Source organism: Sander lucioperca, chromosome 10 (genome assembly GCF_008315115.2).
Source record: "Sander lucioperca isolate FBNREF2018 chromosome 10, SLUC_FBN_1.2, whole genome shotgun sequence".
Lineage (NCBI taxonomy): Eukaryota > Metazoa > Chordata > Actinopteri > Perciformes > Percidae > Sander > Sander lucioperca.
The window spans coordinates 2743237-2767342 of record NC_050182.1 but is presented as its reverse complement, the minus strand read 5'-3'; the positions used below and the strand labels follow the sequence as shown (position 1 = coordinate 2767342).

General features: G+C 41.1%; 1 protein-coding gene across 3 annotated transcripts; it reads right to left on the bottom strand.

The window, feature by feature from the left end:
* Positions 1-953: 953 nt before the first annotated feature.
* Positions 954-21346, bottom strand: znf574 (zinc finger protein 574). 3 transcript variants are annotated; one of them, XM_031299733.2, is made up of 11 exons: positions 19363-21039; positions 19173-19215; positions 18865-19022; positions 12444-13599; positions 12136-12344; positions 11617-11796; positions 11306-11400; positions 6291-6385; positions 4074-4222; positions 3485-3772; positions 954-1980 (listed from the first exon to the last, which is right to left on the bottom strand). In XM_031299733.2, exons 3-11 carry the CDS (start codon positions 19018-19020, stop codon positions 1381-1383), a joined length of 2928 nt encoding a protein of 975 aa, XP_031155593.2. In that variant the 5' UTR covers positions 19021-19022; positions 19173-19215; positions 19363-21039; the 3' UTR covers positions 954-1380. The 3 variants fall into 3 exon arrangements, with proteins under 3 accessions (XP_031155593.2, XP_031155592.2, XP_031155594.2); XM_031299732.2 differs by lacking the exons at positions 19173-19215; positions 19363-21039 and adding an exon at positions 21262-21346; XM_031299734.2 differs by lacking the exons at positions 19173-19215; positions 19363-21039 and adding an exon at positions 21053-21255.
* Positions 21347-24106: the final 2760 nt, after the last annotated feature.

Here is a 24106-nt window from a genome sequence, read left to right as displayed (position 1 = left end):
CATTATACTTCAGTCAGGCTGCTCATGATTTCACCTCCGGCATCTACAATTTCATTACAGGTCTGTTTGGTGTGTTTTCAATTTCAATGTTTGGCAGCAGGTACGATAAATGGCACTCCCCTAAAATATCAGCTCTCAAGATTTGCTAGGGAAAAATCATGTATTTATCAACTGGTTGCTGGTTGACTCTCAGAAAAGGATTGAAGAGCAGCTAGATTATTGGCACTGGCTTCTTTTTGCTCTTCAGGAGCCCTCTATTTCTTGATATGCTTCTCACTCTGCAGAAAAGCTACCATTTCCCCATTTCAGTTCCTCGCACAATCATCAGAATTTCTCCCTCCATGACATGAAAACAAACTAAGACTGAGTGCCTCTGCGTGTGTGTGGTTTCAAACCCCCCCTGTCAGCAATCACTGGGTGAGAGACAGCCATAAGCTGCGCTTTAGAAGCCTATAATGGGCTACTGCAGCGCTGGCAAAACTTATATCATATTATGCCTCTTCCCATTTAGACATAAATGGATCATTATTTTCGATAACTATACAGCAAGTGCTGGATAATTTCATTGCATTACTTGCCACTGCATAATGCTGTTCTTCAGCTAAATCATCATAAATCTTGCCGTATCCCTGTTATCATTGTATTTAATTACAGCACAAAACCAATCAATAACATAATGTCTTATTTTTATTGGAACATTAGGGTTGATATATACACACAATTCTACTTCATACTGCCTTCCACCAACATTAGTGTACGTGTGACAGAGAGAAACAAAGCGGTTTGAAAAGCTGTACGCAGACATGTGCTGAGTGGGTCTGTATATTTCTCAGCAAAACTCATACCGTTTGTCAAAAGGCAGTAGTAGCAATTGACAGCAGGACCTATAAAGTCCATCCCAACTGACGGGATGGGGGCAATACCCTTGTGTCATAAATTGATGGACGTGCAAAAGTGTGAAAGCTGAAGCATTTTATTATAACGAAAGCAGAAGACATTTAATGGGCCCCCACTTGTCTTCCCCTAATAAATAGGGGCCGTAAATACCCGTCTGTAAACAACTGAGGGTCGATCGTTTTTCCAGTCAGTTTGAAAGACTAATTGAAGGTACATTCAATATCATCTGTCTATGAACCTTTGATTTATTAGTTTTACACAGTTTGAACAATGTTTTTACATTTTCTGCTCAAGAAAAGTAAAATTGTTATTACTACAGGACTTTTGTTGAAACTGGCTTCGAAATCTATCAAACTATATAAATAAAATTGGGTAATAACTCCATATGCTTCAATTAGCAAACTTTTAACTCAAACAGTCTATATTCTCAACTAATCTTTCTCTACTGTGTTGCTCTTTCCACAATAGTTTTTAATCTGCCATTTATACAGTTTCCTCCACAATGAACTCAATGGCATGCTGCGGTGATTGGCTTGTCTCCACCATGGTGATTTCATTTCCATCCATGGTGATTGTGGGAACAGTAATGCCCTGAGCTCCCAGAACAGAGGAGGGCAGGATGACAACCTGTGAGGTGCCGTCAATGCCACTGAACTGATCCGACGGGATCATGACCGTCTCAGTACCTCCTTCGGCCCCCTGCAGTACATAGATGGTCTGCACTGAGCCAGAATCAATCTCCCCTGTGTTGGCCAGAGAAGACAGCACCTTGGCCCCCTCCAGCACCTTCTGAACATGGGCAGCCTCAGCTGCATGTGCTTCCTGCTCAGCGTTCTCCACAGGCAGGTCTCCGTGTAGCCGGATGTGTTTATCCAGGTTGGAGCGAGAGCGGAAGGCAGCAGGGCAGTGGTGACAGGGGTAGGGCTTCTCCCCACTGTGGGTGCGGGCGTGCTCGGTGAGCCGGGCGGCCACGCTGAAACTCTTACCGCAAATCCAGCAGCAGAAAGGTCGCAGGCCGCTGTGTATGCGCTCGTGGTCCTGCAGATGGGGCAGCTGGCGGAAGCGTTTGCCACATGTGACACACTGGTGGCGGGATGGAGGAGAATGGGGAAGTGGAGAATGGGAAAGTGTAAAACATTTTTTTTTTTTTTTTAAAAAGGTAAGAGGGTGGCAAAAAAGTACAGATATGTTTGCAACAGTGCCAATGCACAAAACTCTGCTGCAATTAATATTTCCTGAGACCTCTCTTTGTATTTTTCTGCAGATGCAGCACTTCTGGCTGGGGTAGAGGAACAGCAGAGAGAAAAGGGTATGGGGAAGACAGATACACCGCAATAATAACGACACAAGTGTGTTACGCAGCAACTAACAATTAAGTTAATTATTGGTTAATCTGCCAATTATTTCAATTAGATTCAATTAGCTGTTTAGTCTATAAAACATCAGAAAACTGAGAAAAAAATGTCCTAGAGTTTAGGGTGATGTCCTCAAATAGCTCATTTTATCCTCCCAACATTCCAAAGCAATTTAGTTTACTTTCATAGAAGACTAAGAAAACCACAAAAATGTATAATTAAGAAGCTGGAACCATAGAATATTTTTGCATTTTTTTTGCTTGATAAATGACCCAAACGATTGATTATCAGAATATCTGCCAATTAATATTCTCTTGATCAACTAATCAATTAATCGTTGCAGCTCTACAAATGTGTATGGGATAGTATAATCAACTACACAGCGGACACCAGAAAGAAATGTTGGCTCTGTTGTTAAAACATTGGCTCTCTGCTTGCTGCCATCTGAGCGCAGACAATGAACTACAACCAGAAACTTGATTAAACTTGAAGCACTACAAAAGAATGACTTTGTTGTGCTCAGTCTAGATTCCCACTGGGGACACTCAGATTGAATCTGTAATCCCTGTTGTCAGTATCTCTGTCAGATATACTGTAATAAAATTACCTTTCCCGTTGAGTTTGCTCTTTATATACTCAGTAAATATAGGCGTTCCTTCAGGATACATAAGATTATTTGATTTAAATTGAAATTCATCCCCATGTTTGAGGACCAATGCTCCTTGAACCTCGATCCTTAGCATGCCTGATAGATATGGCTCAAAGCAAAGCCACAAACGTTAAATCAATTTCTACAGTCCGACGTGCTGTGATGGGCTTGGATGGGTCTATAGTTGATGTCCTGCCTCGTCACCAGAGCAACAGAGAGAGAGGGAGAGAGTCCCAAAATAGTAACAGGCACAGAGGGGAGATGACAGGCCCTAACTCAGCCCTGTCATTAATCACAGGTACACAGGGAGGGAGGAAACACCCGCAGGACACACACTGCACAAATGGCAAGGGTCCAGAACCGGAGAGATAGCCACAGCTATGAACGGGTGTGAGCATGGGGGGTGGGGCAATGCTGGATGTCAATTTGAAAAACAGGTGCTAAAGGGTTTGAAAGTCTTGTATAAAAAAGGACAAAATATGATGACTGAAAGAAATTCCCTTTTTATACACACACACACACACACACACACACACACACACACACACACACACACACACACACACACCACCTTTCTTCTTACCTCGAAGGGCCTCTCATCAGTATGCGTCCTCATGTGAACATTGAAGGTGGAATTGTAGGCAAATTCCTTGTGGCAAATCTGACAGCGGAAGCGGGGTCGGTTTTTGGACTTGCCAAGCGTTCCTTGGAAATGGGCCAGCACGTGCTCCTCCAGGGTACTGTTGGAGGTAAATCTGCGGCGACAAGGCCTCACTGGGCATTTGAGAGGTGTCTGGCCCGTGTGGGACAACCGATGGAGGTCGAGGCCCTCCTGGGTCATGCAACGGTGGCCGCATAGGTCACACTCGACCTGAGGGAGGAGGGATAAAGCGAGGAAGGAAAAAGAAACGGGAGGGAGACAAACCATAAAGTATAGAGATGGAGAATGGACAGAGGGGGACAATTAATGAAAAGAGAAAAGGTCGGTGTCTTCATGGTCTGACTGAGACGTAACACAACGTCACTGTTTGGTGGGGGAATCTGTGTGCTTGTTTCATCCTTGTTAAAAACAAATCTGTCAATTAAGATTTAGCAAAATATATTTTTACAGTTGAGAAGTAAAACAAACAAAAAAGAAGTAAAAAAATAATTTATTTTTCTGTGTTCCCAACCTGTCCAGTGCAACGTCCCCGGCCCTGACCCCGTCCACGACCAGTGTTCTTGTCCTCTTCTGAGGTAGGGCAACGCTGCATGTGAATTTCCAGCACTGACTGGTTCACAAACTGGGATGAACAGTGAAGACACGTCGCTGGCTGCTTGTCTGCAAAGGAACAGTGTCAGGTTTTAGGCAGGTGGTCATACTCTGTCATCATACTATGTGCCTTGTAAATTTCTGATGGTTAATTTGAGCTTGTTGATTGCTCGCTGTCCTTCCAACAATCGTACAGTGGCAGGTGGTACATATACAAATGGCTGGTGATTCAGATGTAGTCAGTTTTTCAGTGTCAACAATGGTTGCTTTGCTGTCAAACGATAAAAATATTTAATCGCGATTAATCGCATTAATGGCATAGTTAACTCGCAATTAATCGCACATTTTTAAATTTCATTTTAAAATGACCCTAGATTTCTTTTTGTCACATTATTTTTCTCATTTTAATGCTCTTATCAACATGGAAAAGTGGATCGGCTTGCTTTGTGCTTTTGTCGCCTGGCTTTGACGAGGGGGCGGAGAATTCACATCAGCTGTGTGCTTGGCCATCAAGTGGTATTTCAGACTGGACGTGCTGCGATGATAGCTCAGTTCACAACGACAAAACACACAGATCACTTTGGTCTTGTCAATGGAACCATTTGGCAACTTTTTAAAAGTAAACTTTCCATTCAGAATCTTAATGGCATCCATTTCGGCGTCTCGTGCTCGCCATCCACTCAAAACGTAACGTTAGCCTACTACTCTTTGGCCGGCTCCAAGCCCAAACAAGTGTGTGCGGCGTGCCTGTTGTTTTGTTTCCGGTCTAGCTAGATCCGGTGTGGTGTTGTAGTTTTTCTAGTTGTTGCAACAGCAGAAAAAAACAGAAAAAAACAGAAAAAAAAAACTACAAAGTTTGCTAGGCCAAAAAGAACGTTAATCTCACGCCGTTAATAACGCGTTTAACTGACAGCACTAGTTGCTTATAATGTGAACACACAAGGTGAGTTTGTACGTAATATTGGCACGAGCTTGTGTTGTAATTAGTGATTTATCAATAGGCCTTTTCCATTGAAGAGAACAATAAGTAATTTGGTCCATAACAATGTCAATTTCCCAGGTCCTATCTTCAAGCTGTTTTTTGTCCAACCAACAGTCCAAAACCTGAAAATATTCAATTCACAGTGATATAAAAGTGAAAAAGCTGCAAATCCTAGAAAACTAAAAACCCAGAACCAGCAAGTGTTCAGCCTTTTTTCTTGAAAATGTATTTAAGAGATTGTCAAAATTGTTGCAGATAATTTTCCTGTCAGTTGGCTAATCAATTAAATCGGCTAATCATTTCAGCTCTGATCAGCTGGTGCCCTAGTTGTATTTTGGCAAAGCAAACCACACTCCCACTGAGTTGCCCTTGAGAACCTGGCTGGGAAATCGCTGACATTGATGGTTCTGCAGTCACGCCAACATCTTGCTAGCAGATTGCTAACCATCTGCGTCTATTCCTGTGGGGGCGACCCACTCTGCTCCCCATTGGGACCCTCTAATTAAACCTTTAATAAGGACAATCTCAGCCTATGGCCCTGGACTGATCAATAGATCAATCGCTCCAATCGTCTCTCTCAGAGGAGCCACGTACTTCTGACCCCTGCTGCACGTCGATTCTTCAAGCTTAACTTATGAGGTTGCCATGTCAAGGCCCCGCCTGACTAAGACGAAGAGTCAACATGTCAACCCAATTCATTTATCTCCATCCTTTGTTCCAAATGAGACACAAATCAATAGAAATTAATTAACCTAATGCATCAGCAGAACAATGCACATATAACATGGATGTATGTTTGTAAATAAACAAGATAGACCACCCAGGCAAGGTGATGGGAGCAGTTATCGCCTTTGCATTAATCAATAGTAATTCACTGCATGCTGTACTGATATGATACAAACATATCTAATTGGTTCCCATTACAAGCAGGCAAAAGGGCTTGTATCTGATTTCCTGAAATGTTTGCCATATTTGGTCTCATGGAAATGGGACACACAGTGAAAGCATGTGACACAAAAAGCTGAATTAAAAAAAGGATATTAACAGTCCAGATGACTGCTGTATGTTGTTTGTGATGGCTTCAGGTTGCTCCTGCTAACTATAAAAATAAAAGGGGAGAACAACATTGTGTCAGGCTGATCCCTGAACTCTCACCTTGGTGAGTGAGTGAGTGCAGGTCCAGGTCTCTCCTCCGTTTAAAGGCCTCTCCACATTCGGGGCATGGGAATGGATGGCTGGTGTGGAGCAGTCTGTTTAATACACAAAAACATACATATTCAAGTAAGCGCTTTAACCTAGGGCTGCAACTAACGATTATTTTCATAGTTGATTAATCTGTCGATTATTTTCTCGATTAATCGATTAGCTGTTTCATCTATAAAAATGTCAAAACATGGTGAAAAATGTGGATCAGTGTTTCCCAAAGCCTAAGATGACGTCCTCAAATGTCTTGTTTTGTCCAAAACTCAAAGATATTCAGTTTACTGTCACAAAGGAGAGAAGAAACTAGAAGATATTCACATTTAACAAGCTGGAATCAGAGAAATCTTATTTTTTTTTAATAAAAACAAAATGACTCAAACGATTAATCGATTATTAAAATAGTTGGCGATTAATTTAATAGTTGACAAGTAATTGATTAATCGATTCATCGTTGCACCTCTACTTTAACCATTTAGCATACTACTGACAATGATAAGTTTCAAACTTGTTTTACCTGCAAAAAGAAACATGGACAGATAGAAAACAAGACTAGGTCAAAACCTTGTACACGGCTGGATCATGTATGGTTGGGAAGTCGTTCTAAAGATTCTCTATAACTAAAGAAAGTGCATTACGCGCAGTGCCAATGGTATGAAACGGTACACACTTCCTGTCTCCTAAATAGGCGTGGCCTCATTTGAAAGTTTAGTGAACAGCGTGTGGATGGATGAGAAGTCATATTTCCATAATTTATTAATCATTTCTTTTGCTAACTTTAGATATTTACACAGCTAAAATCCATATTAATCATTACGAAACGGTTTTGCTAAGGCGTTCAAGAACGCTAGTTGACGTTAGCTTATCTGTATTGCCAGATAAGCTAACGTCAGACAGAAGCCGGTCTCAAACAAAGCGTTCAGGAGATATGTGGCTTGTGAAAAATTGGTCCAATATTTACTTTGGTGATCTGTGTTAATGTTCACCTCTCCCATTGGAATCAATACACTCAGGACCTGCCGCTAGTCTCCTAAAGGGGTGTGCCAGTGGCGGAACCCACGTGACACAGATACAGGAAATTACTCTGAATTGGGGTGTCTCGTTTCTAAACTGTCTCTGGTCGTTCTTCTGACTTCGGTGTGTTACTAAGCTTTAAGTCGGAATGTGGGCAAAAACATGGAAGCTACAAAGATGTTGTGTTTTATTGCTCAGAGTGTTTAAACAGCACGTTGATAGCTGTTTCAAATAGGGCTGAACGATTTTTGAAAATAATCTAATTGCGATTTTTTTCCCAAATATTGCGATTGCGATTCGATTATTTTTTTAAGCTCTTTGTCTTCTGTATTATTCAACAAAGAATAATAATATAATAATTTATAGTATGAACACACAATTACACAATAGACAGTTAAATAAGTAAAAATATAGTATATATCTACACACACACACACAAAAAAGTGTCATTTTTTACAGTGCACAGAGAGGATCTGCCTCCAGCCCCTCCCCCTCGTGAAGTTGCGTGCTGCCGAGTGCACTTGTTCAGAGAGGCTATCGTTACGTTAGCTAGTTGCTGGTGTTCTTGCCGTGGGATTAACTGTACTAATAAAACTGTTGAAACACCGCGGCCACGCTGCTGTGAAAGCTCCCCGAACGTCATTTATCAGTCTGGTTGTTACCCCTCTCAGTGGCAGCTCCTCCACTCATCTCTTTATAACGGAGCTAACCGCTAACTGGAGCTAACCGCTAATCAGAGCTAATCGTTGCCAACCGAGCCTTGAGTTTTGTGTGCCTGTATCCATTAACTGCATGTATAGACTCAAGCCCGAATAAAACCCTTAATTTTATTAAAATGGCTGTAAAAGTTTTAAACTACAACTCAGAGTTGTTTGAATGACAGAAATCAGCTCAAGGTACGGCGTAGCGTTGTTGATGCTTTCTCTGTGGAGTGCAGACTGATTTGCTCTCGCGAGTCATGTGACCAAATCGCAGCCTTTGCGATTAGGAAATCGCGTTTTAACATATCGCGATATTATCGCAAATGCAATTAATCGTTCAGCCCTAGTTTCAAATATCCAGTTTAAAGCTTTATATTAGTGATTCTGTCCCACGGCCACACGTCATCACTCAGACCAATGGTGGAACTTCATCACTCAGTGACAGAGCAACACAGCGACAGAAGGACAGAGTTTTAAGGTTGTAGGGCTGGTCCTGCGGTGTGGTCCAGCCAAAAAAGGCAAAAAATGTCTCACAGAGACAGGCAATAGTCATACAAACAATTACATTACACAGTATAAAGACTTAAAAAGTCACAAATGAAAGACATAAAAAAACAGTAATAAACAGGGGAGAAAGTCATATTTTGGTTTTAAGCTGCCACTCTCTTTGTGACTCGTAGGAGGATTACCAGTAAGTATGTGCTTAGCTGTGCTTCAGGTTGTTTAAGGGGTATTAGCTGGGTGTAAAACGGAAGGAGATAATAATAAAAAAAAAAAAAATGGCAGCAAACTGGGAGGAGTCTGAGTTAGGACATGAAAGACTAAATTTACACTGGATACAGCCTTAGGGGAGGAGAGAAGTGTTAGGATGCATTCACCTAATGCTGAATCAGGCCTGCTTTCACAGCACGAAAAAATTAAATACTGCTTCTTTGAGCAGCTTCTCATAATCAGAACAAATACGTACGATGTTGAAGTTTAGGAAACAATATTCCAATAGTAGATATTGCACACATACAAGTATATGTATTATATATTTCATACTGCTACAGTTGCAGCAAACGCACTTAACTACACGAGTCACTAAAGTCAGTAAAGCAGGATTGCTAGAGGTGATGTGCAAGGACCTCTCAATGCCTGTATAGGAGGGCTGTTCCTGTTCCCTATTAAATAGACAAGAGAAATCAATATTTCAGGGACAGCTGACCCTGAGGCAGCTGGGAGAATTCAAATTTTGGTCAGGGTCACCTCTTTTCCCAGCCAGATGTTATTTAATGAGTAGGATTAATGCTTAATTAATGTACAGCATTAGTACTACACGTTGGGACACACTGACTAGAGCTAAAACAATATTTTAATAAATTTGTCGATAAAAAGAAAATATATATGTAAAAATGTTGATAATCACTGAAACTGTTTTGCCCTTTTTTAAGCAAAAATGGCGAAAACAATTGCTGGTTCCATTTTCTCAAATGTGAAGATGCTGCTTTTCCTCATCTTCTAAAATATGAAACGGAATGTATTTGTTTAGCTTAAGGTTCATTCTTGACCTTGGAAATAAAACAATCTTAACTTAAAGTTTCTTTTTGACGTGTATGAAATGACATATGAGAAAACTTCATCTGCTGATAAACTGTGAGATGCAGTTGAAAACTCTGGAAAAAGCTCACAAGTAGACCTTGACTTTTGTGACTGTTTTGGGACAAAATAATACATTTGAGCCTGTTATTTTATAGACCATAACTGCAAACTCAGAAGGGCTGAAAAAGGTGACACATTTTATCCCCCCCCCTCTCCCGAGAAGAAAATGAAGGGAAAACACAACATTTTCCCGGTGCTAAAACGATACTTTTAAAACGGTGCCTGAACCGAAAGATTTTAAAAAGGAGCATAAAACGACAGTCGGTGACATTAAAGAACGGCTTGTTTATTGCTAAGGCCACAGGGTCAAAATTAAATGATTTATTAAAATGTAATAACAAAAATCTTATAACAATAACTTATTTCACCAGTAAATTCGTGTTAAACGACAAAAACAACAACTGGATGGGAAAAGGGTAATTTACAATAACTTTGAATGCATCACAAGGCTGGCGTGGCGAGTTTGAGGTGAACGCAACATCTGTGTTGTTTTTCCGACAACAGCAGCTGCACACTGTCATACGTTCCTCTACAGTGAAATACAGACAAACTTTTACACCATTTAGCTGTCAGCATGTCACAACCGTGTTTACTCCAGCTGCTAGCTAACGGTAGGCTAACGTTACCTGCTGTCAAGTGTAGTGTTAACTAGCGTGACACGCGCCGATGTTTAGGTTGCCTTTAACGTCCGTTTCGGAGCATCAGAGAGAAGCGCAGGCATTCAGTGGTACCTAAATAAGGCACCGAAATCCGCCTTGCAATTCCGTCCGGTAGATAACGGTCGTTAACAGTCGTTAAGGCACCGGTGCCGTATTAGCACCGGGTCTCGGGACCCCTCCCCCCAAATAAAAACTCTTCGGATCTACACAATTCACGTTGATGACATTTTCCCATTCAAAACGGCGATTTTCGCCGAAAAGCAACTAGTTTGCAGGTATGTGTAGACCAATTAATGGCGATTAATTAAAAATGTTATTGGCAGTTTAACTGAAAAGCCATAACACTGATTACCTGCTGGTAAAACACACAGTAAAAGCCTAAAGTCAGTGCTTTAACCTTACAGACACGGTTTTATTTTACATTCAATGGGCTATAGCCAAAGCCAAATACACATACACAAACAGTATGTCCTCTCCCCTTTGCTCAACCAGGCAGGACACGACCAGGCTCTTCCCCCGTCCTGGGTTGTTATCATTATCATCTTAATTTACTGGGCCTCTGTCTGTCAATCATATGTGGCTGAGGCTCAAGGGCACCCAGACATCTCAGTCAGTGTGCTGGCTACACAGCTTTAAGGTCTTGCTCAGTAGTCAGACACGGCTCAGCTACTACAGCTCCTGGCGAGGGGGAGGTTTATCTAAATCCTGTCCTGGGTTCCGTTAGGAAACATAATTCTAATGTATTTACGCCATAAACAGGGCTGGAAATGATTGAATACTGACAATCTCTGGTCTACATGGGAATCCAGAGGTTTAGAGCTAGTTAGAGTGTTAAACATAATGTGCAGCATGATGTGTAAGTTAGATGTGTTGTAGTCATTTCCACCTACACTCCTGCAAATAAAGATGCTGAATAACGGAGGTTACTAAAGTGTTATTGATGTTGTGTTATTACTTGTGATGTTCAAGCTGATCCTCTGTGTTGAACCGTGACGGACAGTGAGGACAAGAGAAGAGATGAGCCGCTCCCTCATTGTCCAAAGTACACACCTGCATTGAGGGACACAGAAGTCAAGGTCAGTAAATTTACAGCAAGTTATTTACCAAAAATGTTTTTCTTTTTTCTAAATTTTGAACAACAAATCAGAATCATTTTCACACAACAAATGTTGATTAACATGCTTAATTTAATGTAGCCTTTATTTTTCAAATTTTTGTATACATGAGATTTTGGAATTGAACCCTTGAAAATGATAGAGACTGTACCGGCTTGCGTCCACGCTTGCGCCGAGGCTGTGTCGATGTGTGAATGCGTTGGTGTCTCTTCAGGGTGGCTGCCTGGGAGAAGCTTTTGCAACAAACATCGCAGATGAAGGGCTTGTTGTCCGTGTGGCTCATGCTGTGGCGCAGCAGGCTCTGGGAGTTAGTGAAGGACTTTGTGCAAACCTTAACAACAACAACAACAACAACAACAATCAGGATCAGTGCCATAGTTGTATTTACAACAGTTTTAAGTACATCTTGTAAGGAAATAAAGTTGCATATGGCTCCATTTGCTCAAATTATAATTTTCAAAACATTTTCAATTGTGCAGAGACACTGGGGAATCTGTCACATATAACGACGTTCAGATAGAATCTGCCTCAAACCTTACCTAACACTTCAAAAGCATTACATCACTTCAACAATGTCTGCTGCATGGCGTAAATGACATTTCCATCACAGGAAATTATCCCTCAGGCTCAAGAAAGGATCAATTTTGATAAAAAAAATTGTATTTGGCACCTTGCACGTAAAAAGCTTTTCTCCGGTGTGGCTGTAGACATGGGTGCGGAGGAAGACGCGTCGAGTGAAGGTTTTGCCACAGTAAGGGCAAACATGGGGTAGTGGTGTGCGTGCCCAGTCCTGCAGCAGCTTGGCAGGTGGAGGGTGGTTGGTGTTGTCCGCGTCTGCTGCAGTGCTGGCCTCCAATTCGTCTTTGGTGCCTTTGTTTCCTGACAACAAAAAACGATCCATTAAGGACCAAAACATTCCGCGACATATATGCTTTATTTTTTCCCCAAATGGGCTTTAAAACAAATATTTCCACTTACCTTTGAGCGCACTAATGCCACTTAGGATCCTGAAAGAGGGTCTACTTTTCTTAGGAAGGGGTGAACCTGATTCACTAGCAGAGGCAGGCGAGGAGAGCAGCCGCTTTGAGCTCTGTGGGGTATCCTGAGCTTTAGTGGTGACTTTTTCAACACCAGTTTCAGCTCCATCCGCCACTTCTGTGCCTGACGTGGAGCGGTGCTGCCGGCGATGGTACAGGTACTGGGTGGTGTTCATGAAGGTCTCGTCACATTGGGGGCAACTATGTAGTGGCTCCTTCAGGCCATGGCACTGCTTACGATGGGTGCCCAGCCCTCCCTCGTCGCTGAAGCTCTCCCCACACTGGGTGCACATGAACAAATCAGGCTGTGTGAAACTGGAGGTGACACTAGTGGTGGAGGGAGTGGCATCCTGGCCCTGCTCATCAGTCCTGTTGCTCTGAGCACAAACGTCCTCTGATGTCTCTTCGGGATCCACAACCACCTTTTCTTCGCCTTTCTGCCGGTGTTGCTTGCGGTGGTAAAGAAAAAGTGTGGTATTTAGAAAGCTTTCCCCACACACAGAGCAGCGGTGCAGAGCTTCCTCAAAGCCATGTTGTGTCTTACGGTGGGCCACTAGTTCAGACACCAGGCCAAAGCATGAGCCACAGTCCACACACAGCAGCACTGGTTCAGGCTTAGGCTTTTTGTTTGCCCCTCTCCTCCTGGGAGACGAATCCTCTTGATTTGAGGTCGAGGCAGCCACCTCAGAAGCAGGAGGTGGCTCATAGCTCTGAGCTGAAGAGGTCTCTGCAACTTGCTGCTCTTCCTCTGCTATGAGATTATCCACTGGTTCTGGTTTAAGGATTTCACATGTGGTTTCATCTGGATTTGAAGTTGTATGGGAGCTCTGAGCTGAAGCGGTCTCTGGCTCAGGTTTTGAGTCGGGGAGCTTGCTCCCAGAGGCAGACTGCTGACATGTCTCTTCTTTACGGTGTTGCTGCCAAAGGTCCAGGCTCTTGAAAAGTTCATCACAGTCCCCACACTGGTAGAGGATTCTGGGCTGGTCTGATGTCACACTTGCACTGACTGCAGCCTGCTTGACAACAGGTTGCACGGCAGAGTGTACTGTTTGGACTTGAGTCTGTGGGGCTGCTTTTGATATATTTATTACCTGTTGCTGCAAAGACAAGGGAGGGGGAAAAGAAGAAATCAGAGATTATCTTTAATGTTTCACTTGTTTATGTGGACAAAGGAAATGACTCCTTGTAATACTAAACATTAGCTGAATCAAGTAAATACAAACTGCAGAGTTTTTATTTTATTTTGTTCTTTCTGGCAGATGAGGGATAAGAAGTCAGTGTTCAGAGGTACTGAGGTAAATTAGAGCAGCATGAGTTTAGAGCCAAGGTTCCTCTGAGAGCTCCAGACAACCACGATAAGGCTTCAGACTGGCCGATAACTATCAAAGGGTCCAGTGAGTCACTCCACAGGGTTTTACATTTGCTCCCTCAATCTATTTGGATGATAAAAACAGAACATCAAGGTCGAGGTTAAAGACGTCTGAAACTGTCTCAATTACGACAGTTCAACATGTCTCACATACTCTAATGATTTATGGGCTTTTGTTTTAGCATTCTAGTTATGTTAATACTGAAGACCACCTACAAATGTGGTCTGGCTGATACGATAGCATTCTGATTGCATTTATTTATTTTGTAACAGTGGCTCACCAAAAACTACTCCCTCACTCAATAACTGCAGCGACCTAGCAATGTTAGAGGTTTCATCTTAAAATAAAGTTGTTATAAAAAACACACAAGTCTGAACTTGTGATTCTTCTGATAAGTGGACAGGCCTTTACCATTCTGAATGAAGCGTTTTTTTACATTGTGCAAGAAAAACTTTAAAGTGGAGCCCGTTTTTTTAAATATAGATTTTTGGGTTTTTTGCCTCCATGCGATCCCAATGTCTGAAAAAGCATAAAGTTCTGATGATTTTGATCAATGGCCAAGTACCTGACAATGTGATCTCATCCTCCTTAAATGTCAGAAAAGTCTCATATCTGTGGTGTTAATTCTTAGTCTAATACATGTTTTCCATGTGTATGCTTATATTTAATTTTTTGAAGGGAGGCTTTCATTATTAAGCTGTAGTTTTTAGTAGAGCGAATTTGTTTAGACATTTGTTGTTTCGTATTGTGATTAATACTAAATGACTGACTGGCTTCTGCGCATCATTTTAAATAGACAAAATACAGCTAGATGACTACTCACAATTATTATGACTTGACTGTGTATTGCTGGGTGGTGTTGAAGTTTCAGTAGAGGATGATACCCCAAACAAAGAATACGCATTTGCATACAGCGAATGGTATACACAAGTGAAGAGACTAACTCTCTTACAAGGTTTGTCTGAGCCCACTTAGCAACTGACCTCACTAAACACTTGGACAGGCTAATTTAAAGGTGATGTAAGTAGGATTGCAAAGATCCAGGAGTTAGCCAAAAAAATTTGAACATCGACAACTTCTCAGTCCCTCCCCCCTTTCCGCTAAAGCCCAAAACGGTCTCCTAAGACCCTCCCCCCTGAACAGGGAGCTGTGGATTTTTGCAAATCGCACCACAAGCTGTAGGTGGTGCCAGAGAAGCCGGATTTTTTTTTTTTTTTTAAATTACCTGCTTCATGTAGTTCTACTCGAACATAGGGTCAGTTTCAGCAAATATGACAGAAAGTTAGTTTTAAGTCTTACCTACTGCACCTTTAATGCTATATAAACCTGCCATAATATGTTTTTCTTGCTGCAGAAGACTACATCAAAGCTCTCTATTTATTTCAATAATGTATTGCACAGGTTGTGGCGTTTATCTGCTGCTTACATTTTGCTGTTGATTACAATTCATGAAACTACTAAAAGATGTCCCTTACTATGCAACGCCTCTGATTATTATTAGCATTATCAGCGAGGCTGGTAGCAAGCCACTAATTAGTGCACGAAGACTGAATACGCATACATTTCGAGTCTTAGGGTCTAACAACACATGACCACAGAGTTAACGTATTATAATGTTTACAACTAAGAAAAGGATTTAAGCTTTCAGAGAGCAGCCCTAGTGAATTTTACTACCAAATTACTAAATCATTGTTGGAGAGCTTCTAATGGTGAAGTGCATATTTTAGTATGCTGATAGGGACGTTTGCAGATGCAGCAGATGAGTCATACTTTGGTCCAAAATAAAAATCAGAAGGGGTGAATGAGTTTAGTCAGAGCAAGGTGAAAAGGCAAACCTTGACCAGCAATTTCCACTGAATGCGGAACGTCTGCGGACCGGCTCCACTGCAGAACGGCTGCGTGCTCCGCCGTCCGTCAATACCCACTAGGTCCGGATTTGTTGCGGCACGGCTGCGGCCATGACTGACAGCTGTAGTCACGAGGACCCACAATATCTCGCAAATTCAGGTAGAATAGAACCACAAAACCAACAACAGTTTGTTTCCATCCAGAGAAGTAGAGGGGAAACAACTCTGTGCTGTGTTTTCAAGGTGTAGTGCAGGAAAAATGACCTGCCGTGAGCACTGTGTATTTTACTTTGAAAATTAACCGGATTTTTATTTTGTTTCTGTGCTCGACTTCCTGTCCCGTACTATCTTCCGTGTGCTGAATTGCTGCGGAGCTCTCCGGCGTCCGGCAAAAATAGAAGCTCTGCGTATCTGCTCCGGAGGGCTGCGGACTGCCGGAGCTGGACGGAGTAGGGACGCAGACGTTCCGCAGTCAGTGGAAATACACACATTGACTTTAATGGAAACCTAATGACTCCGTCGACGTTCCGGAGACGTTCCACATCCAGTGGAAATTGCCGGTGACCTGTTTAGTGGACCGTTTTAAGGAGACATTTCTGCAACATTCTCCTTTAGTGTTTGATCCTCTCACTTCCAGATACAGGAGACAAAAACTAAGTGTCCATAACACTAAAGCACATTGGTTTTTATGTCCTATCCTTTTAGTTCCCTAAATTCTATCACTCATCTAAGAAATGGGAAGAAACATTTGTTAAAAGAGCTCTTTGTCTCCATTTCAGATATAAAAAGCCATTGTTTCATAGCAATGTCACATTATATATACAGAAATGAGTAAAGTGAGGGTAAGGAAGCCATAAGGTCGCCAGGTTTTATAGTGTTTCTCCAGCTGATTCATCTATGAGAAGGCCAATGAGCGATCCATCAGGAGAAAGGGTGGCACTGAGTGATGCATTTCTCATGCTCCTCTTCCCGCTGGCGACTCAGGATGCAATTTGTCTGTCATGGGTGTGTACGGTCCTTTATGGACATGTGTTGAAGACTGTAAGGATGGAAGTTCAGGCACAGGTTCAGACAGCCATGCGCCCTACTGCCAAACGAGAGCCAATGACTGCTTTCAACCCCGAGGGCTTTCTAAAGCTGTTGAAAAAAGTGCCAGTTGCACCAAGACTGAGCTCAATATGTCAAAGTTAACTGGAATAACTTGCCCCATTATACAACTTTCAAATTCTGCAATTCAAATTCAGAAAGAATAGAGCTCAGCATTTCGATGAAATTCATCCCAAAAGAATATATACCAAACAAAAATATTAAATTATACAATGCAAAAGTCCACAGACCTCTCAAATTTACTATGAGGCAAAACCATAGAAATACAACTGAATTTACATACTGAAGCATACATGTAGTACAAAGAAGGAAAACCCCAAAGAAAGACAATTTCCACAAAAACTAATTATTCATTGTTATTGTCATGTACCACGTTAATGTGGCATCCTTGACCTCAATCTGGCCTGCGACCTTTATCACGTCATCCCCTTCTGCTCCCAATTTTTCATCTTTACCTATACTGTGATTTATCAAATGAATGCCCAAAATGCAGTACTGAAATATTTCTTTTAACCATGTTGCTACTGGACTGTATCATATATATACAACCTGATTTTTATGATATATCAAAGCTTATTTAAAATCTACATCATGCACTGTCATGTATTCTGTAAAATAAAGCCTGATTTTAAAGTCCAACACTACATAATCAATCCACTTTTACACCTGTTTGCCTCACTAGTGAGTCATTCCTCTGATAAACGACGTGCTAATGTGTTATTTTGCCATTACCCTAGACAGAAAGAAGTTCCAGGTAGCACTTAAGTACTTTGAAAACTGTTAAATAATCTGCAGGCCTTACTACAAAGCCATTGCCAATTTATCAGGGTAAAGTTAGAGGTCTGACAGGTGTACTGGTGCAATGACTTAGTGCCGGATATTTGGTTTAAATAGGTTTGTTTACCAGTATAAAGTATGCACATGTACTTGTTCCAGCCATTCAAGCCCAAGACATTATATGTAATGTCAAGATCTCCATGTCTACTGACCACTTGACTTCAAAAATACTTTGAAGAAAACAAACTTGACATTTTACAAAGGTATGGTTTACAAGTCTTCTAACATATAATATTGTGATTGCTTATGATGATATTAGTTTTTACTTAATTTAAGATAATTTTGGAAACTCATTTATGCATCTCAACTGAATATTGTCAAAAATAAATCATCGTTGGCATTTATACCCAGTTGCCAGTATATTAGGTACACCTAGCTAAAACCAATTCAGTCGGGTGTATATTATGTGCTGTTTTTCATTCCCTAATAAGCACTATTCCTATCTTAGCGAAAAAACACCTACTGGTTATTCTATGACTTAACATATGATGTCAGCGTACACCTAAATCAGATATTAATACACAGCAACCCCTTGAAATGAGTCGGTAAATCTTTGCAAACAACTCAATGTTAAGTGCTCTGATCAAGGTCACCATTACTATGATGAGTAGCAGAACATTGTCAATTTATTACTAAAGTTATACTTGTCACTTCAATATCATTATCCAGATCGGAGTCAGAGGCTTTTATGCCATCACACTGCTGGTTGTTTCAGGCTACATTTACATTGCTACGTTTTGGTTTTTAAGTGGAGTTTTGAGCCAAAAGCGAACTCTGTCAAACTGCATGAACATTCTTGTATACTGGGCATGCGCGTGCCGGGGGAAAACAGGAGGCAGCATGTATATGGTAACGTTAGTAGCTTAGTCTCAGAGAGTGAGACGTCATGAGCCAATCAGGCGGCGAAACATTGCCGTCAGTGTTACCAAAGGTCTCCGTTTGCGGCCGTTGAGACTGCAACACAACACCGAAGATTCCAAACCAAAACGGAGTCAGAAGTGTTTTCAAATTTCTACGGTTTAGGGGCCAGAGCCGTGTGAATGTGAGGTGTAAAGCTAGCAAAAGATATTTGTTTTTAAACCAAAACATAGCAATGTAAATGTAGCCTCAGGCCAGACCAACACAATATTGATGTTTTTTGGTTCTATTCCCAACAAGATAATGATCAAAAGTGGAAACTGTTGACTGTGCCAGTATTTACCCGAGTCTGTAGCAGTGGAATAGTGACAGAGTCGGTTCCAGGTGTTTCCATCTGTTCATCTTCAGCTGTGCACGTCAACTGGTGCTCGAGCACCTCTTCCAGGGTGTTGAACTCCTGGTAGCAAGGGAAGCACATGTAGACTGACGAACTCTCCATGGCTGCCAGGGGATTAGAAATCAAAAACATTTCATAAGAAACGCAGCAATGCAAAACTGATTTGGATAAAGGTGAAACAGTTCACAAAACTCAGCATGCTTAGAATATTAAAGTAATATCACAATATGAGGCTTGCACAGATGCCTACCCACCAGTACATTACATTTGAAGTTAGGTTGTGAACATTGCCCTCTCCTGATGAAAAGAAGAGCCTGCATATATTATTAACAGCTTGGACACAGCGCCAGAAGGGTAACCCTGGGTTGCCAGGATGACTCACCATGAAGCTGAGCCTGGGCTAATTGTTATTTTGACCATGCAGTTTGTTGCTCAGGTACAGACCATGCCAAGTCTCTCTCTCTGCCATTTCATGGGCCGGGCAGACGTTAAACTCCAACATCAATTAGATATGTGCTGTAATTGGACCCACTGGAAGTGCAGTCTAGCTCATGCTGCTGCTGAATGTAGCTTTAATCAAACACAATGTCTGCAATCCTTCCCACTCACTGAATAACAATCAGACCTCATACTGCAACAGCAGATACACAAAGACATCAATGTGACACACCTTCTAGTTGATCATTTTAATTGGCAGACAAAGCTATGATTTAAAGGATAAAGCTGCTGATATTCCATATTTGTGTTATCATCAACAAATCCCATAAGACCAAAACAATGCTGTTAGTCTGTCTCTTAATGCTTTCCAACTTCCCAGCATGTCTGTGTGACACTCAGCCACAAGCCCATGTGTTCCTATTGTAAATCTTTGAAAATGAATCACACAAACATATATATATATATATATTTTTTTTTTTTTTTTTTTTTTAGAAAGGCACCTTGTCCAAGGTGGGGGCTGTTTGCAACTGTAGATTTGGTGATTTAGTGAGTATTTAAAGCAGCAGGACGTGTTCGTGGGATCAACTCATAAATATACTACAGTAACCACACTCATTTTAATGAAGTAACATGTCACTCAGTACAATGTCGTGACTCAATGATGTGTTTTAACAGTTCTCGGACAACAAGGAAGGTCTATGAGACTTTGTCAGGCATTTGCTACACAGGCAATACTTAAGTGAGATAAAGTCATTGTTGTTTTGGTCTTTTATGGGTCTTGTTTATAGTACAAAAAGAAAGAATATAACCACATCATTTAAACAGTCAATTATGGCATAATAATGCCCCACTGCACCCTGTAGGGATGATAGTCTAGTGAAGTCTGTGTCTGTTTGCGCCCTTCTTCTCAGCAGAAGCTACACTGTCGTCTGGGTACAGATGGTCAGATTCAAACCGCTTGGTTTGTGCAACACTGCTACAACCTCCGTCTGGCAGTAACATTAAACCATCAGATGAGAGGTGGTCTGCATCTGCTTTTACTAACCTGCAAGCACTAGTTGTAATTTGCTTTTTACAATGTACATTTAATATTGAGCAAGGTGGTAATTTGACTCGATGACAGTGTAAATGAGGGTCGCCCCTTAACGATTTCTCGAGGATAAATAAAGGTTGAATAAATGAACATTTGTCTAAACGCCATGAAAGTTTGTCAATATGTCATTGAATAACTTTCATGCATGACAGGATAACCTAACGCTAGTCATGAGTGTTTACTGCAGGGACAATGTCAGCCCGATATTGACTCACAAGGGGACACGGGGAACGAGAAACAATACCAATCACTCCTAGTTTATGCAATCGTCGACAAATAACAATCCTCATGTTAGCTCCTTTGACTCGTTTTGCTTGGGGGTCTGACCCGAGCTCGCACGACCGACAGCAACTCAACAACGACTCAAAGCTAACGGTTAGCAGCAAACGGTGTTATCTGACCAGTAACGTTACTGTGTTGCTAACATGCAACGATGGCCATTTTTCTAGCAACATTGCTAACGTGCCCCCGGCGTGGTAGCTAGCTGTCTTGCTAGCTCGGAAGCTAATAAAACAACGGTCAGATCATTCCTTGATAGCGGGTGCAGAAACCAAATTAGCCAGCGACTAAACCCCTTTTACCACTTGGGCCAGTGGTGCTTACTTTCTAGTACCAAGGAGAAGAAGAAGAAAAGACCGAAGAAGGAGGGCGGGATACGCTTCTTCGGTGGTATAATGGCGGCGACAGACTAAAAGTTAACATTAGCTGTCTCCCCCCGTTGAAAACCTCCATACATAAATATCATTGTGAAATATGTCACCGAAAAAGTAGCATTCATATAAAATAAGTAAAATTAATTCAACATAACTCACCGCACTCGGACGTTAACGGTCAAGGAAATAGAACGACAACTTCAGTTTTTTCTGCATGTTAGAAGACTCGATCTGATTGGCTGTGTAGGTCACTTCATAAACCAATAGTATTCGACTACACATAACACTGGGGGAGTTTGTAGTCCAAAAGCCCGCCAGTATGGAAGCAGCAGGGTCAGTGCAGTCCAGTCAAATATACTGTACTTTACTCGAGTATTTCCATTTTCTGATACTCTGTACTTACACTCATCTATATCTGAGAGGGAAATATTGTACATTTTACTCCACTACAGTTATCTGTTAGTTAGCCTACTAGTTACTGCAGATACAGGTCCAACACAGCCTATAAAATAGGCTAATCCATTCTTATAGATTAGATACATTTACATTTTATACTGTAAGTAGCCTACATTTTACTGATAATAGCATAGCCTACTTATATTAGGAATCATTTTAGGTCATACCTTCTAGCAGTGTGTGCTACTGCTGTTGTTGTCTATGCTTATCCTAATTACCGATATAACAAATAATAGTTTGACAAAAAACTCCAACTCAAGGTCCACTTACTAGCTTTTTGTTTTTACATAGCTTTGAACCGTATCACAGGGTAATTTTCCTTGGATTGGAGTTTGCTTAGTTGTCATGGACACAGATCTGCTGACACGAAAGCTGTTATGTAAACAATTCATAACTCGATAGGTATAGAGAGGCAAAGTCCCTTCACTTCTGGTGGACCTCATGGGACATATTTTGGAAAAAGTATGAACGTAGTGAAAGGGGAAAGACAAATTATTTTTGATCCCGTTTTAATTGGTCCATGGATTACACATATGATGTTCTTTAATTTAAAGATAATTTTGCAACTGAATAAAGTCAACAATAACTGCCTCATATGACTTCAACTGCACTTGAACATCCACAGAGGTTTATTAAATCTACCCTATAGGCTATAGCTTTACACTTATCAGATTTACCCTCCTTATATGGGCTATAGGCTACAGAAGTCAGTCATAGTATAGCCAAAGAATTTCTAATAAGGGTTAGACAGGCTTTGGTATAGCACAATCCACTCATTTCCCAGAATTACACAGTGCCCTGATGTACCCCATTGGTTGATTGAGAAGATGAGCAGCTCCTCCAGACTGCTTAAAGGACAATTCCGGCGCAAAGCGAACCTAGGGGTTAATAACAGATATGTACCCACTTGATCGCTCTCTGGGACATGTTTTCATGCTAATCGAATGTGTTTGTAACTTGAAACAAGCTAGCGTGGACCGCTGATTAGCGTACAACGCTAGTATTCGGGGCACAGGGAAAGTAAAAACAAATCGCTATTTATACCACTAAAAAGGCTCAAAATATCACCACACTTCAACGGTAGCATAATGAGGGTCCCTAAATGTTAACCGAAGCATTGAGAACTTTGTAAGTGTACAGACAGTTTATTAAAAAGATAGTTTATAAAGACAGCTCCCAAGACGGCGGCCGCCTGTATACAATACACTTTTTAATAAACTGTCTGTACAAAGTTAGAAGTGCACCATCCGGGTACTTGTAGTGCACTGCATTGACCACACTTCGACAATGTGAGCACACTATGTACTCAAATAGCTAGTGTAAGTACAGAAGTGCGCAATTTGAGACACTAAATTATGTCTCAGTTGAGTTTTTCAAGACAATCTTTCCTCTAATATATCTGATTTGGTGAATCTCATTATAATGATGGATAAATACCATAGGCATATATATATATATATATATATATATGATTGATTTTTAAAAAGATAACAAACATTAGTCACCCAGTATCACAGGATTTATTCTGCCTACACAATAACATTGCCCTGCTAAAACTTTCAGTAACACTTTACTTGAAGGTATCTACATAAGAGTGTCATAACACAGTCATGACACATGAACCCTAACCCTAACCCTAACTTGTCATGACAAAAACCGAATTTACACACTACAACACTTACTAAAAGAAGCGTTATGTCATAAACGTTTTTTACTTGTTTATAATGTTGATGACACATTCATGACAATGTCATATCACTCTTATGTAGATACCTTCAAGTAAAGTTTAACCAAACTTTCTAACTTCACAAATATTTTGTGAACCAAAATCTTTTTTCAACAATGCAAAATGTCTACGTAAGACTTGACTTCACGTTTATGAATAGAGACCAAGGACAGGGACAAGTCAGACAAGGACAAAGTATTAATTTATCTGAGCTGAACTTAAAGAGTAGACTTATTAAAGGTAACCAAGAGATTTTTGGCAAGTACCGGGCAGCAAAGGTTCTGCCAGAGCCTATAAATATTTTCTGAAAAAGGAGAAAGAAGAAAGTTCACAGACACCCTGAGACTTCATTAAACCTTGCTCTTCTTTTACAGCAGGGAACGGCAGATTCTGGTTTGAGTGAAAAATGTGAGTTGCTCAGAGACAGATGTGTGGGAGAGGCTTCCTTGGTCCTTATTAAGCGACCATAAAGATATTCAGCCAGATATGTTTGAGGTGTGTGCTGAAGTAAAATGAGACCTGAATTCAATGTGATGCTCAGATATATTAAAACAAAAGTGAGAGCATGTCAAAAAGAGAGATAAGAGTTAAGACATATAGAAGTAGGCTACACCACCACCACAAAATACCAGCATGTTAATTGTCTGTGAACCAGCCTCCCTCTGTTTACACGTCTGATATAATCAAACTATGGCAGTGCAAAATTTCATCAGTCAAGGTCAAAAACATTTTCACTGACATTTGCAATAGCATGGTTCCCATAACAACCGTTGTGATTTCATCATGCTGAATATGGTCCCTTCCACAGTTCACTGATCCGAC

Bases quoted from the DNA above. Each gene is read 5' to 3' on its own strand.
- znf574 (XM_031299732.2), bottom strand. From the start codon at position 19,020: ATGGAGAGTTCGTCAGTCTACATGTGCTTCCCTTGCTACCAGGAGTTC. The intron at 11,797-12,135 runs GTGCCAAATACA...GTTGTTGTTAAG, and splicing joins AAAAGCTTTTTACGTGCAAG to GTTTGCACAAAGTCCTTCAC. The intron at 4,223-6,290 runs GTGAGAGTTCAG...GTTCCTTTGCAG, and splicing joins GCACTCACTCACTCACCAAG to ACAAGCAGCCAGCGACGTGT.